Raw genomic sequence first — 15,253 nt, forward strand, 5'->3', positions numbered from 1 at the left:
AGAAAGTGGTCACTCTCTTGATTTGATACATAGAAAGATGGGTTGAGGGAGGGTATGCTTGCCCATCCCATGTGTTTCTAATTGACACCAAAATAATGGCAGTGTTACTATCCAACAAGCAAAGCCAATGAATAAAGAGCAATTCCAGCCCTCAATTGAGGACGTCCTGGTAGCTAGAATCTTCATTCAGTACACAACCTCCTTATATGAGGATACCATGTTCCCTGACCTTTCAAACAGGCAGGTGGCTGACTAACAAAAGCGACCCACGTCAACACGCCACATCCCCACCTGTACAAAACGTTGCCAAGCAGCCACAATCACTTTTTTGGAAGCACAGGGCCCCGAGAAAGCCTTTTCAAGCAGCCTCTATCACTTCTTGGGAACATAAGTCCCCAAGAAAGCCTTCTGAAGCAGACCTTTTAGTCCAAAGACCTGTAGCAGTGAAGCTGATCCAGAAGTCCGATACCCTAGTCCATGCATGCCTGCAATGCAGATTATCAGCTTGATCATGATTGAACAATGTCAACAGTCCGCAACAAAAATTCATCACAAGTTCATGGAGGAAGTTGCGACCTTCATTCCATCTCTATAAATTGTACTATGTGAATGTCTCTGAAGCAATCCCTTTCATTCCCAACATTCCATTGAATTTTTTGGGAAGACCCTCATAGTACAAGAGATCCTGTGCCAAGGTCATGATCTTATACATGACATGCACCAAAACAGGGCAAAACAAGCTTGCAACAAGAAGAATGGCATACCAATACGCTACCTGTTTGGATACAGAAGGAGAGATCTGTGAAAGCGCTGTTTCAAAATGCCGGTTGTAGACAAGCAGGGGTTCAAGCCTCTCTCCTCCTGAGGAGATCAAGTTTAAACTTGTGCTCTTCTCTTGCAAAGCAGTCACACATGCTTCATTGACCTGAGCCAAAAGATGTCAGTATCCCTATCCAAATAACTTCGGAAAAAGTGGGCTGAAAGATGAGCATAGAACGTACTAGAGCAGCAAGATCAGCCCCACTTAGCCCTTCACATAGTTTATTGGCTGCAATTGAAGCTAGATCAACATCCAAAGAAACGGGTTTTCGCAGGGTCAGGGACTTCAAGATGGAAAGCCGTCCTTGGACATCAGGTAGAGGTACATAGAGCAATTTGCCCAAGCGGCCAGGCCTCAATATTGCTGGGTCTATCATGTCCGGCCTGATCAATAAAGAAAACACATCAAACCAATCATAACCTGCTGACCCAGCTAGTACACACTGCACAGTTAAATGCAATAAAACATCCAAATCTAGGATGGCTCATAATGCTCTCAAAGAAGAGAAGCTGGCCCAACATGCGACGGCTCACTCAAGTTTATTAAGAGGAAACCCTTATGTGGCCCTTTCACATGCCCAGCCCCTGGACAGGCTGTAAGGGCTGTAGAACTACCCTGAAGCAGGCCCCAAACCTTTACACTCATTTTCATGCTAAAATCTGCCCAAATCTGTTGTCCCAAAACCTGCTCCATCTGTCAATAAACTGCTCCCATTGTTCCCAGCCTGTTGCTCCAACTGGCCTTTTGTCCAGGTACTGAAACCTATCATCCCAGGTATGCTCTTAAACTACCTGTGTGCATCCCCAAACTTCACAGTCGCTCCAGCCCCTGGCCCTTATCAATAACTTGAAGCCTCTAATATGTCCATAGGTGTCCATCCACAACTAGTATGCACCTAGGTGGACATACAGTGGTCGTCAAACAAGCAACCACATTATTGCTCATGTTTCAGGGGGGGATATGTTCTCCGTTTAACTCACCGGTTTGTTGCACCTATCATAAAGACGCCCTTGCGCTTCTCTGCCCCATCCATCTCACTTAAAAGCTGAGTACAAAACCAGCAAAAGCACGGAATCCTCACAGAAATCATGATACTTGAAAAAGCAACAAAATAACCACTTCAACTCGATAAATGGCCATACCTGATTGAGCACCCTCTCTGCAACAGCATTCCCATCTGTTCCACGCCTTGGAGCAAGGGCATCCATCTATAAAAATAAATAAGTTAAATGGTTCACCAAAAAAAAACATTTAAATCTAACCTTTGACAAAACCTTAGCAAGAAAACCATACCTCATCAAAAAACAGAATGCAGGGTGCACAAGAGCGAGCACGAGAAAACAACACACGAACAGCATGCTCACTTTCCCCAACATACTTGTTCAAAAGTTCTGGACCCTGCACAGTCCCACAAAAATGACATCCTGAGGACCTCACTTCCAAAACACTTTTCAGTTTTATTTGAAACCGTTGCCAGCCATTACGACATCCAGATGGCTTACTGTCTCTAGCCGCCCCAATGCAAATTGCATCGCTTGTCAGAAACCCAAGAGCCAGCAAAGGTGGTCCCCTGAGAGGCCCACTGTAAGGCATCCCAATCAGAGTCAGCGCACCACTGGCACATGGGACCAGACAAGATTAACAGCCTATGTTACCCTATCAGTCTCTAAAGGATGATAGATTCCCTCATCCCACAAGAGATTCTAGTGACCTAGGGTTTTCTATTCATCTTTGATGTCTTTTAGTACAAATTTGGACATGCCTCATGCATCTTCTATCACAGTACTACTAGACACCAGTGAGTTTCCATCAAGAGCCCTGAGGCTTACAGGGACTGAGTTTCCATCAAGAGCCCTGAAGTTTACAGAACACTAGGAAATGGGATCTGCCACTAGGTGCTTGTGGCTAGAGGTCTCGGAGAGGACTGCTCACTTTCTTGCATTGTATCTGCCCTTGCTTTTTTTAATTCGGCTCCTCTTTGCTTTAATTGCATTGGTGTGAGCTCTTCACAAAAACAAAGCTTGAGGCCGTTTAAAAGTCTGGATTACTGAAGGATTTCTTACCTTGCTTCCTCTGTGTGTGTGTGTGTGTGTGTGAGAGAGAGAGAGAGAGAGAGAGAGATGTTTGCTCTTAACATCTCCACGGGGCCAAGTTGGTCCATAAGACTAAGATTAAAACATCCCTAACTGAATTCATGCACTTGTATTCATCTCATAGGCCATGTATGGCCTCCGAATAACGTTGATATCATCAGCACGCACTCACGCACACGCACACACCCTTATGGTTATCTATTATTCCATTTGCCTCACAAACCTTGATATAGATAAAATTCGCCTGTGCATCATTTGCCACAGCCTTTGCCACAAGGGTCTTGCCACACCCAGGTGGGCCATACAAGAGAAATCCTGTATCCATACCCAGACCCAGCACCTGCAGAAACACACGAGAAGCATAAGCAAGCCCTTACCCACTTTTTCGATACCTCGATTCTAGAATATAACCGTATGAAACGACTAACCTCATAATCTTCGGGATGTTTAATACGCCTAGAGATTAAAAATTCCATACTCTTTTGAACAGAGCCAAGGGCTCCCACATCCTCCCATTTCACATCTGGAATAGCAGAGAAACCCTCCCGCTTTGTTGAGGGCTGAACCATTGCCACCGCTTCCTGAGAAAATGGAGACCAGATCAGAGTTGCCTAGGTCTATCCCTGATGGAAATGAGAAGACACTGCCTCAAGAATTCGGGGCACTTGTTTCAACATTCAAGAATCTACCCAGCCGAACCTTTGATGGCCTGGAAAGTTTGTTGATGGAGGATGAAAAGCAGCTAAAAGGTGACGCTATCCCTCATGTGAAGAGCGCTTTCTATCAAAAATCAAACTGAAAGAAAATGTAGCTAGCAAAATAGGACATTTGGTACACGATTGTTGAACAAAGAAGATGGAAAAGGAACACTCCGCCAATGTGATGAAGACTCCTGAAGACGCAGCAGCTGAAAATGAATGTCTTTTAGCAACTACTTCATCTCAAGATAGTGATGAATATCTTATTTTGATGATTCTTTGTAGAAGTCTTTTTGTAGGAGCATCACTCCAAATATTCTTGGTATCTTGTGGAGAGGTCTTCTACGTGTCCCTACTGTGATGTCTATAATTCTATGTTGGTCAAGGTCATTGTGTAGATGATTGGGGGTGATGGATATGGATGCAAGAGAATGAGTACACAAGCAGGAGAGAGCAAACACGACTGTTGTATTGCAGTAGTAGAATGAAAAGAAGTGCTTGTACAATGTAATGTTATGCACATAACCTAATGGATTAGGTTGTGCCTACTAAGCACACCTCTAAGCACAAAGTGCTATCTAGGCCTAAGTGCTATCTAAGCACAAAGTGCTATCTAGGCTATTATTAGCCTGGGGAAACAACCTTCCATAAGGGAAGTAAAAAGTGCCCCAACCCACCTACCAACCACCAGCACTCCCACGGACGGTACAATTATGAAGATAAAAACCAACAAACCCCCCTGGAGTGATGTGTGGTGAATGTACAGGGATGTAGCCTCAATCACCAAAAGGAAGCAAGTTCAAAAGCTGTCGAAAGCTCTCGAACTTATCACGAGGTAATGCCTTGGTGAAAATGTCTGCCACATTTTCGTGTGTCGACACATGAGACATGCTGATCTCCCCTGCTAAGAATCTCTCTCTGACATAATGATAGTGCACCTCTATATGCTTCGTGCGAGCATGAAACACGGGATTCTTGGCAACCGCCAAGGCACTCATACTATCAATGTAGAGGGATGTGGGAGCATGCTGCTCCATACCCAGATCTGCAAATAATCGTCTGAGCCATACACACTCAAGAGTAGCTGTGTAAGCAGCCCTGTACTCTGCTTCACAACTAGAGGTGGCCACAGTTGGTTGCTTCTTGCTAAGCCATGAAACACATGCATCTCCAATGTAGAAGCAATAACCTGTCGTGGACACTCTAGTGTCATAATCTCCTGCCCAATCTAAATCACTGAATCCATGCAAGCATGGCATTCCCCCCCTGGGATAAAACAATCCAAGATGCATAGTACCTTTCAAGTACCTAAACACCCGTTTTACTGCTTGCCAATGTTTTGTTCCTGGGCAGTGCATAAACCTGCTTAAGAGAGAAACCCCATATTGTATGTCAGGCCTAGTGTTGCACACATAAAGCAATGATCCCACAGCCTGCATGTAAAGAGTGCCATCAAACGGCTCCCCACTGTCCTCAAGAGTCAACCTTGCACCTGGCTCCACAGGAGTAGCCACAGGTTTGCTGTCCTGAAGGGAAAACCGCTGCAACAAATTCTGAATATACATACTTTGCTGCAAAAATATGCCCCTCTCTGTCTGCGTAAACTGTATCCCAAGATAGTAGTGCAAAGGACCAAGGTCTGACATGTCAAAAGTTTGCTGTAATTCAGCCTTAAAGGCTGCAATATGATCCTCTTGAGGTCCTGTAAGCAGCATGTCATCGACATAAAGTACAATGACGAGAAACATATCATTAGTACTCTTAATATATATAGTACTCTCAGCTGAACTGCGCACAAAGCCATGTGAAAGCAAATGGGAGTCAATTTTAGCATACCAAGCTCTAGGTGATTGCTTAAGACCATAGAGGGCCTTCTGCAACCGGCACACCTTAGCTTCTTGTCCCTTAACTTTGAAACCTGGGGGCTGAAGTACATAGACCTCCTCAGTAATATCTCCATTGAGAAATGCGGTCTTTATGTCCAACTGGTGTATAACCCATGCATGATGACCAGCCAATGCTATCAAGCTCCTGACAATAGTCATCCTAGAAGTGGGGGCAAAAGTTTCATCATAATCAATGCCTTTCTGTTGTGCATACCCTTTGGCCACAAGACGAGCCTTATATCTCTCTACTGAGCCATCTGCATGCCTCTTGATCTTATAGACCCACTTCACACCAATTGCTTTCTTGCCCACTGGCAAGTCTGTCAAAAACCATGTGCCATTCTTCATGATTGCATCAAATTCTGATTTCATGGCTGCCATCCAATGCGGATCTTCTTCTGCCTCTTCAAATGAGACAGGCTCTTCTTCATGACATGTGCTCTCCAATGCATACTCAGTATAAAGACCTTGAGCTCTGCGTGCACCCAATCTTGTCCTGCTTGACAAAGGCATATCAAGAGGGCTGTCCTTTAGTGTCTCGGTGAGCCACCTAGGTACCCTTCTGGAAGATTCAGGCACATCAACCTGTGGCACATCATGAGAAGTGTTAGTTGGCTGTAAACCAACTGCAATTTCCTGCTGATTTATGGGCTGAGTTGTGGTTGTCAAAGGTTCCAACACAGGGCCCAACTGTGGGGCTATGTTCCCTTCCTTCTCAGGCAAGAATAATTCAAAAATGTCATGTGTATAGACTGCAGGCTGCTGCCTAATGGACTGCAATGGTAGGACTGAATCCTCTGCAAACATCACATCTCTGCTCACAATAATTTTCCGTGTACCTGGGTGATACAACCGGTAGCCTTTGCTTTCAGTGCTATATCCCACAAAAATGCATTTTGCAGCCTTATCATCAAGCTTTCCCCGCTTGTGCTCAGGGATAAGTGCATATGCCAGGCATCCAAATACTTTAAAATGCTGAACTGTAGGTTTCCTGCCTGTCCATGCCTCACAAGGTGTAATGTTTTGAAGAGCTTTGGTTGGACACCTGTTCAACACATAATTGGCGCAAATGATTGCTTCCAACCAAAAACTTGGGGGCAGGCCTTTAGCCTTAATCATGCACCGTGCCATTTCCATCATAGTACGGTTCTTTCGTTCCGCCTTCCCATTCTGTTGGGGAGTGTATGGCACTGTACATTGATGTATAATTCCCTTTTCTGCCAAAAGACCATGAAAGGCATCTGACATATACTCTCCACCTCTATCAGTACGCAATGTACTCACCCTTTCTGAGGTTTGATTTTTCTGCATGGCAAGAAACTCTTTGAACCTGACAAACACCTCTGACTTATGCCTCAAAGGATACACCCATGTAAAGCATGAAAAGTCGTCTATGAAAGTGAGGAAATATGCATAACCACCAAGACTGTGTGTCCTCATGGGACCACAAACATCACTGTGTATAAGCTGCAATTTGCGGACAGCTCTTACAGTGGCATCTTTCGGGAATGGAGCCCAATGCATCTTTCCCAATATACACCCCTCACAAACATGTCTTCCAAGGGCATGTATCTGTGGCATGTCTAACACCATCTCATGTGCATGGAGTCTCTGTAAGCTCTTAAAGTTTAAGTGACCAAACCGTGCATGCCATAATTCAGCATTGGCCCTCTCCTCTGTGCTTACCACTGCCATAGCATCATGTGTACTTGCTGCATAATGATCCAGCCTATACAATCCTTTGCGGAGTGTGCCTGAAGCCACTATGGTGCCTGCATCCTCAAGATCATGCACTGTGCATTTTGGTCCTAAGAATTTCACATCCAATCCTCCCAAGGCAACTGCAGGGACGGATATAAGATTCTTTCTGATACCTGGCACATACAACACGTGACTCAAGGTGAAAGAACCACCGTGGGCTAAATTCAACACAACCTTGCCAACTCCCTGCACTGGATAGCTGGAGTTATTGGCACATGTGACCATACCCCTTTGTGAGGTAGTCACAAAATCTGAGAATAGCTCTCTGTGTGCTGTAATATGCTTGCTAGCACCACTGTCAAAGTACCATTCCTGAGTACTAGCCACAGAGAGACATACATCATCATGCATAGAAGGATCATAGCAAACTACCATAAATGCCCACTCCTCATCATAATCATCATCATGAGTAATGTGAGTGTAGTTTGCTACTTCCTGCTTCTCACTTGCATGGGTATCCGTTACTGCAACATTTGCTTCTCGCTTTGTGCCCCTTTCTTTCTCCTTTGCAAGCCTCTTGCGACATGCCTTGGCTTCCTACAATAATGACACTTGCCCTTCTTTTTGCCCTTTGCATCCTCTTTCTCCCCACTGGGAGAGGGCTGATTTAGTACTGTTTTGCTTTTGTTTCCAGCTACTTTATTTGCAGCTTTCCCTCTTCCTTTCTGCCCTGCATAAAAGGCCTGATCCCCTTCCTTCATAATATTCCGATTCTCTCTTGATTGCTCTTCTTGCAACAACACCTGCACCAAGTCATCAAGCTTGAAAGAGTCTGGATTCCCTTTCATAATAAGACGCAATGTGGATGCAAGTGATTGATAAGAATCTGGAATACCATTTAGGATAATGGTGACCAATGAACCATCTGACATCTCCTCACCGAGAGAGATTAACTGTTCACGCAAGTCCTTGAACTTGGTGAGAAAATCATCCATTGCCTCTCCCTCATGCATAACAAGATGCTCCAATTGCCTTTTAAGATAGGCAACTTTGGCTTCATTTCGTACCTGGTACAAATTTGCCAGGCAGTCCCATGCATCTTTTGCCGTCTGACAAGACCGTATGTGCGATATGATACCAGTCTTTACAGACAATGCAATCATTGCATGTGCTTTTGCATCTTTTTCATCCCACTTTTGCTGAGCCTCAATGGATGGCACTGGTGGTGAAGGAGGTGTTCTTCTACTATGTGTGACAGTAGAAGTAGTGGCAGAGTCATCATCAGGTGGTGTAGCACGTGTACCGGGTCTAACCTCAGTACCATCAACAATCTTGCTAAGCCCATTAGCCACAAGTATGTGCTTCATCATATAAGACCACAAAGGATAATTATTACTGCCATCAAGCTTGTTTTCGGCTGAAAGCAAATCAAGAACACCGTCTTTCCCCATGACAATATGTGTCACTGCACAAATCACCTGCAAAGAAATAGGAAATAAAAAAATCCCAAGCAAATAATCTCTTCCGAGATAGGCACAATAGTTGTTCTTCACTCTTACTCACTGCACAAGAGTAGTGTCAATGCATCCACAAATTGTCCCAAATCTGCAATTTCCCTTCTCAGTGTTCAAACTGAGTGCAAAGCATCCAATGTATTGTTCCCAATGCACCTTCTTACTGCTGAACTGTATTAGGCATAAAATCCCCAATTTATACACTCAATGCTTGAGTGAAAAAGCACTTTCCTTGCTGTGCCAAGCATAAGCAAGGCATACAACCAAGAAAACGCAGAAAGCCCCTTGATTGGAGGGCAATTTCTCAACCAATAGAGTGTATTCTTGCTGCACACACACCAATTTCTGCTACAGCAGTTCACGGGTGGAGAAATCTCAAATTTCCAAGCCTGGAATGGACACCTGCAGGTACCCACAAGCTTCTGGAAGGGAGGAAACTGATAAAAAATGATTTTTTATTTACCCACGTGCTGCAGGGAAGTATTGCGCAGCTGTTTTCAGCAGTTTGGACCCTGAGCAGGGCTGGAAAATGTCGACAGCAGGCTGGAATGGCTGCGCAGCAACTCTGGGAAGCTCCTGGGTGATGTTTCCGGTGACGAAAATCAGTAAGCAAGCTCCCCTGGGCAGAAAAAGTGGCGATGATTAGAAAATTCCTGCAGCAGCTGGCCAATTTCAGACTTTTGAAGTGTCTTCCGGGTGCCCACCTGAAGAGGGAAGTGACTGGAGGCTCACGGGAGAGTGGAACCTGATGCTCTGATACCAAATGATGGATATGGATGCAAGAGAATGAGTACACAAGCAGGAGAGAGCAAACACGACTGTTGTATTGCAGTAGTAGAATGAAAAGAAGTGCTTGTACAATGTAATGTTATGCACATAACCTAATGGATTAGGTTGTGCCTACTAAGCACACCTCTAAGCACCAAGTGCTATCTAGGCCTAAGTGCTATCTAAGCACAAAGTGCTATCTAGGCTATTATTAGCCTGGGGAAAAAACCTTCCATAAGGGAAGTAAAAAGTGCCCCGGCCCACCTACCAACCACCAGCACTCCCACGGACGGTACAATTATGAAGATAAAAACCAACAGGGGGGGCAGTCTACTGAGATGTATGGCTTAAGTAGGATTACTAGATCACGGAGGGTGTTTGTAACATGGGTGCTTGCGAAAGCGTGTTTATGAATTGATTGATTGCAATTAGCACCTAATTAGAGACTTAAACCCATGCACAAACTGTTGCTTCTTCATTTTCACGTGCATCCCACACTTGGATGCCACATGGACATATCTGTACAAGCAGGTGCAAGACCTGGAGTGGAAACTGGTCATTGTGAGCCCAAGTCCGGGACGAGTCAGCGAGGGTTCCACTTTAAGCGTCCAAGGTCAGGTGTACAAGTCCCATACATGGTCTTGGTGATTGAAGCTCTAGTAGAGGTGCTAAGCTTCAATAGAGGAGCTATTGGAGACAAAGAATGTGGAAATGGAGTAGAGCCTACAGAAGGATCCCATCAAAAGTGGAGCAAAGGTACATGATTTTCCCCAATGCTCCAAATTAGCAAGAGGGGATCTCATGTGCATGCCCATTCAGGAATGCCAATGGACATGTCCTACCAGTGCAGCTGCCTTTTGCAAAGGATCAAAGGCCGTGTTTGGGCTGATGGACTGCAATTTTGGGGAACCGGATACTGGACAGCAGACCGCCCATCAGTCAGTGGGGACAGCTTTTGTATCAAATCATCCACAATTGGCATAGTTGGCCATGTAGCCACCCCTAGCAGCCGACCAGCCTCTTAACCGCAAGTTGAGCCATTTTAGGACATCCTAGAAGTAGTGTTGGCAGCCAAGTCTAAGGGCAGCACCACCAACATCAGGAGTCATCAGATTTGCAGCCCTCTTCTGCATTTGTCATTAACACACGGCAGGAGGACAGCACAACGTGCAATGCATCATAGTTATCCATGTTAGATCTTAGTGTAGATCTGAAACTCATTGTACACAGGATACTGTAGTTTAGGTTCTCTCTTACCTCTTCTCTATTGTGTGTGCGCAAAGTAGGATAGGATTAGTGTTAATCTCTTACTTAGCATTAATCAGAATCCAGTCCCGCTTGCATGTTGCATCGACGAAGAAGAGACTCCTCAAAGGTCCCTCAAACTCCCCTCTATACCCTTGTAACTAAGGAGAAGAGACAGAGGACTGGCCTAAAACTTCCATTGTCCGCCCCTTGGTCGCCTTTGCACTCCAAAATCACATGTCCACGAAAAGGATTTCGATGTGTCCTTGAGTCCTTTAGTGAGCCATGTATATACAAGGCATGTAAACCCTAAAGTGGTGACATGCAAAGACCCTTAAGCTGCTAATCTGAATTCGCAGAGTTATTCATATACTGGGCTTGAAACTAATCAAGTGCTGGAACTGAAAGCATGGACTTCCCAAAACTAATCAGCCCCAAATTTAACCAAAGCTGTTTTTTGAGATGGCCTCGACAGCTTCGCAATTACAGACCAAAGGTCACTAGCAAGCACCTTGCAGGCCAACAACAAAACAAGCTTCAGGCAAACAAACATGGCTGAAACACGCCTTGTGAGGCACATAACAGCACACACATTTTATCCACCACGACTCCTTCTGCTTTGATCCAGTACACACTTGATAGAAAGAAACCAGGTCCTGCAAATGGCCCAATAATGAAGAACCACAAAGCCTAGAAGATGAGAAAATTAATCCTACCTCGATTGACACCTCATACCATCAGACGAGAAACTATGCCAATTTTGTTGCACAATTAGCCTATGACAGACATCACTTCAATAAAAAGCAATACCTCAAAATCTTGCATGGTGATGCTGAGAGCATGCATCTCTTCTCGTGTCCAAGGTTCTTTCCACCAGTTATCCCCATATGAAGGTGTAGTTACAATTGATTCATCCACACCATGATTTGATTGGCTGACATTATTGCCCGGACTCTCTATTACCTTCTCATCAGAAGAACTAACCATAGGTTTAGACATGCCAGGTGTACCAAAATTAGGATCCCTACTAAAGACAATCCTTTTGATTGCTATAGAACCAGCTTCCCGAGTCAATGCTGCCAAGTCAGCACCAACAAACCCTGGTGTGCACCTTGCTATGCGTTTGAAATCGAACGATCCTTCTAATCGGAGGTGCTTAGCCAAGACTGACAATATTTGCGCCCTTCCATTCTCATCTGGGACTCCTAGCAAGATTTCACGATCAAAACGGCCTGGCCTTCTCAGTGCAGGATCTAGTGCTTCCGGTCGATTCGTTGCACCAATGACGAGAACATGCCGTTTATTTTTCACAGCAGACAGAGAATCACCACTTTCATCACTGGGTCTCTGAAAAGATTGACTCAGATCATCCATGCAGGTCATGAGCTGTGTTACTATTCTTCTTTCCATCTCTCTTTGTGCACTCTCTCTTTTGGAAGTTATGGAGTCAATTTCATCTATGAAGATGATGCAAGGGGCCAATCTTGCCGCTTCAGCAAACAGACCGCGAACCTTTGCCTCCGATTCACCTGCAATATAGACTTCTTCAATACCATTAAACTACTTAACGGCCTGCTAGTCAAGCCTCAAACATCAGTGTAACCATCTGTTTCAAGCCATTCCACAGTGATGAGAAACCTAATCTTGCGAGTGAGTCAGAAAACCTATCAAAGCTTCAAACCAAGAGATGTGAGCTCACACCTGACATTCCTGAGACCACCTCCGGGGCCGAGATCTTCAGAAATGGCAGGCCAGTCTCGTATGCTATAGCGTTAGCAAGTTTTGTTTTGCCACAACCTGGAGGACCATGCAACAAAACACCCACAATGGGTTGCAGCCCCAGCCATGCATATATGCCTGGATTGTACAAAGGAAATGTGATCTCCCGTATCAAGCCCAAGACACCGTCTATGCCTCCAAGATCAGAAAAACGCACAGCTTCTGCAGATGAAGAGGTTGATTCTTTCTCCTGACCCTCTGATACCCTAGTCCTCTTTCTGGAACCTGGCTTTTCAGTTCTGTCTTTCTTCACAACAGCCCGTTCAATTGGTTTCTCAATGCTCCTTTCTGTTGTCTTGCCGACGACATGTGTTTCAGCATCGATCGTTTGATTGCTGCCGTTGATGATCCCAGATGTATGTTCAGGATTGACCAACACATCCGCAACCAGTAGATTCTTGACCTCTGAAGCAGTAACAGGAGCATTTCCACTGCTGATGCTGCCATCTGACTGTTTAGAATGTTTTTTTGTGGCTTTAATGGCTGCTCTAGCAGCAGCAGCAACAGCACTAGGGGAGGCAAAAGCTTGAACTTGCTTTGTCTCTAAAGTAGGGGTAACAAGCTTTGGAGGTTTCTGTTCTTCTTCAATAGAAAGCTTCCTAGGCCCATCCACGTCTGGCTTTTCAATGAAAAGGGCAGGGTGGCCATGGTAAGTGGTGCGCAGGGAAGAGTTTAGCAGGTTGAAGGTGGGGCTAAGCCCCATCACTTCATCCTCATCTGCGCTATCGCTGCCAAACCCTAGTTTGTCCCCTAACTTCTCTTTCTGTCTACCTGCATCAGAGCACTGGAAAACTCTAACCCTAGAAAATTTCCCCTTTTTGCCATTTCGCATCTCTTCACCGCCACTCTCTTCTAAGCCCTCTCCTCTTCCAGATACAAAGCTCTCCTTGTTCTCGCCATCGCTGAGACCCCGATCTTCAAAACCCTCACTACCTTCATCGCTGGAATCATTTGTAGCAGAGGTAAGGTCTTCTCTCTCAGAGCTTACCTCATGGCGGAAGCGTCGAGAGCGCACTTCCTCTTGTCGCTGAAGCTCCGACTCTCTTTGCAATGGGGACCTCGAGAGCTTCTGTTGCCTCTTCTTCTTCAGAAGTTGGATTGCTCTGATGACGAGCTTGCGGAAGGGGCTCTGCTGCTTTCTGCCATACTCTCTGTAGTTGCGGCGCAGGTAGTCTACGCAGGAATCCACATCCAGGATGCTGTTGTTGTAGGAGAACTGCTCGAGCCTGGGAAGGAGAAGAGGATCCAGAATGTAAGAATCGGAGCTGCTTCGATCGCGATTCCTGTTCGACTTCGAATTCTTCCCCCCAACAGGCCTCATTGCTCTTGGGCGAGCTTCAGGCGAAAAAGAAATATCTCGGTTCAACAAACTGCGTTTTAATCACATTTTGATTAATGCTTAGTTTTCAAAATAAACACATTAATTGCTGAAATAATCACACGTTTAATTTCATTATTAACTACTAAAGCTCCGTTACTCTTGGGGTAGCTGTACACCAATTTTTTTAACTTTTTTAAATGCAGGCAACAGATAGCCTAAGCACATAAAGGAGGTCGGCCACCCTAAGGTCACTTTGCAGCTCACCCAAGATTCCCAGAATATGCCTCCGGCCACCCATTGTTTTGAGCACATAAGGGCGGTTGGCCAGTTTCGGGTCAGATGACCGGAGTTGGCCGAAATACTTGAGCACATAAGGGCAGCCAGCCACCAACGAGACCTAAAAAAAACACACATGAGGAGCCATTGCCGTCTGCGCTCGCTGGCCGACCCTTCGCTGGCTAGGCAGCAAAACTGGGGTTGTGCCCCAGTCGGCTACAAAAGCTAGCCTTTTTGGGTGAGACGGAGTGCCAGCTTAGCAAACGCCCCTGCACAGGGGTGGCTGGCTGGCCAACCGTGCTTATGTGCTAGTACCAAGAGAGGTAAAAAGTTGAATACCGACTTCAATTGCTCGATCTGGGAGGTTTTCTTTCTTTACAAAAAGCTACATAATGTGCACACAAAAAAGGCCTCATGCCACGCAACAAGTTCTCGCCTCATTTTATAAGATGACACTGGAATATATAAAGCAGCCTTACTCTTGTGCATAACACCAAATAGGGGAAGTCTATGACTTCATGTATATGCTTGCTTAGGGCTAGATATAGTTTTGCCATGTTAAGTCATGACTGGCCAAGTGTGAACACTTACCACTTGTATAAAGTAAATTTAACATTAAGGAATACACAATCATACCACAACCCCTTGCAATAGAATTCTTGTGATCTCTCTTCCCTCTTCTCCCTACTCTCATGCATGAGCTCTTTTCGATCCTTAATTGCTTAATGGATGCATTCTTGGATAGGAGTGGTTGTAGGTTTTCTCTTGCGTGCTCTCTTGATGCATCAGCTTCCCCTCATCTTTAACCTCTTGCACGTGAGATCCTAGCATAGGAATCCTTTGTGAGTACGTGCAAAAGATATTAACATCATTCATCTAATGATCAGTAATAATGACAGACATGAGACAATTGAAGAGAATGGACGAAATTATATTTCTCAAAAAGTCTAAGGACAAAGCATATAAAATGATTACAGAGAACTTGAGTTTACAAGGGATTCAAATTGGCTCGTTGAGTACCTCAGAGTATCAAATGGGTACAATCAAGAATTTAGTGAGCCAAATAAGTACAAAACGAGAGTATCAAATGAGTATAGAACAGCCTATTTATAGATTTGCCTAAGTGCCACATGGCATTGGGGGTTTCACACC

At 45.0% G+C, this 15,253-nt stretch overlaps 1 protein-coding gene across 4 annotated transcripts; it reads right to left on the reverse strand.

Moving 5' to 3' along the window:
- Window positions 1-212: 212 nt before the first annotated feature.
- On the reverse strand, window positions 213-13,884 carry LOC147620505 (putative AAA domain-containing protein C16E9.10c). 4 transcript variants are annotated; one of them, XR_015269942.1, is made up of 12 exons: window positions 12,427-13,884; window positions 11,536-12,254; window positions 3,342-3,494; window positions 3,137-3,253; window positions 2,114-2,218; window positions 1,963-2,028; window positions 1,801-1,865; window positions 1,002-1,203; window positions 776-925; window positions 577-685; window positions 441-485; window positions 213-247 (listed from the first exon to the last, which is right to left on the reverse strand). XR_015269942.1 is itself a non-coding variant. In XM_086824731.1 (11 exons), exons 1-10 carry the CDS (start codon window positions 13,823-13,825, stop codon window positions 602-604), a joined length of 3,060 nt encoding a protein of 1,019 aa, XP_086680857.1. In that variant the 5' UTR covers window positions 13,826-13,884; the 3' UTR covers window positions 349-485; window positions 577-601. The 4 variants fall into 4 exon arrangements, 3 of the variants coding, with proteins under 3 accessions (XP_086680857.1, XP_086680858.1, XP_086680859.1); XM_086824731.1 differs by lacking the exon at window positions 213-247 and having other exon boundaries at window positions 349-485; XM_086824732.1 differs by lacking the exons at window positions 213-247; window positions 3,342-3,494 and having other exon boundaries at window positions 349-485; window positions 12,427-13,863.
- Window positions 13,885-15,253: the final 1,369 nt, after the last annotated feature.

The sequence above is a fragment of the Cibotium barometz genome, chromosome 31 (genome assembly GCF_041138505.1).
Source record: "Cibotium barometz isolate CiBa-2024 chromosome 31, ASM4113850v1, whole genome shotgun sequence".
In the NCBI taxonomy this organism is placed as follows: Eukaryota; Viridiplantae; Streptophyta; class Polypodiopsida; order Cyatheales; family Cibotiaceae; genus Cibotium; species Cibotium barometz.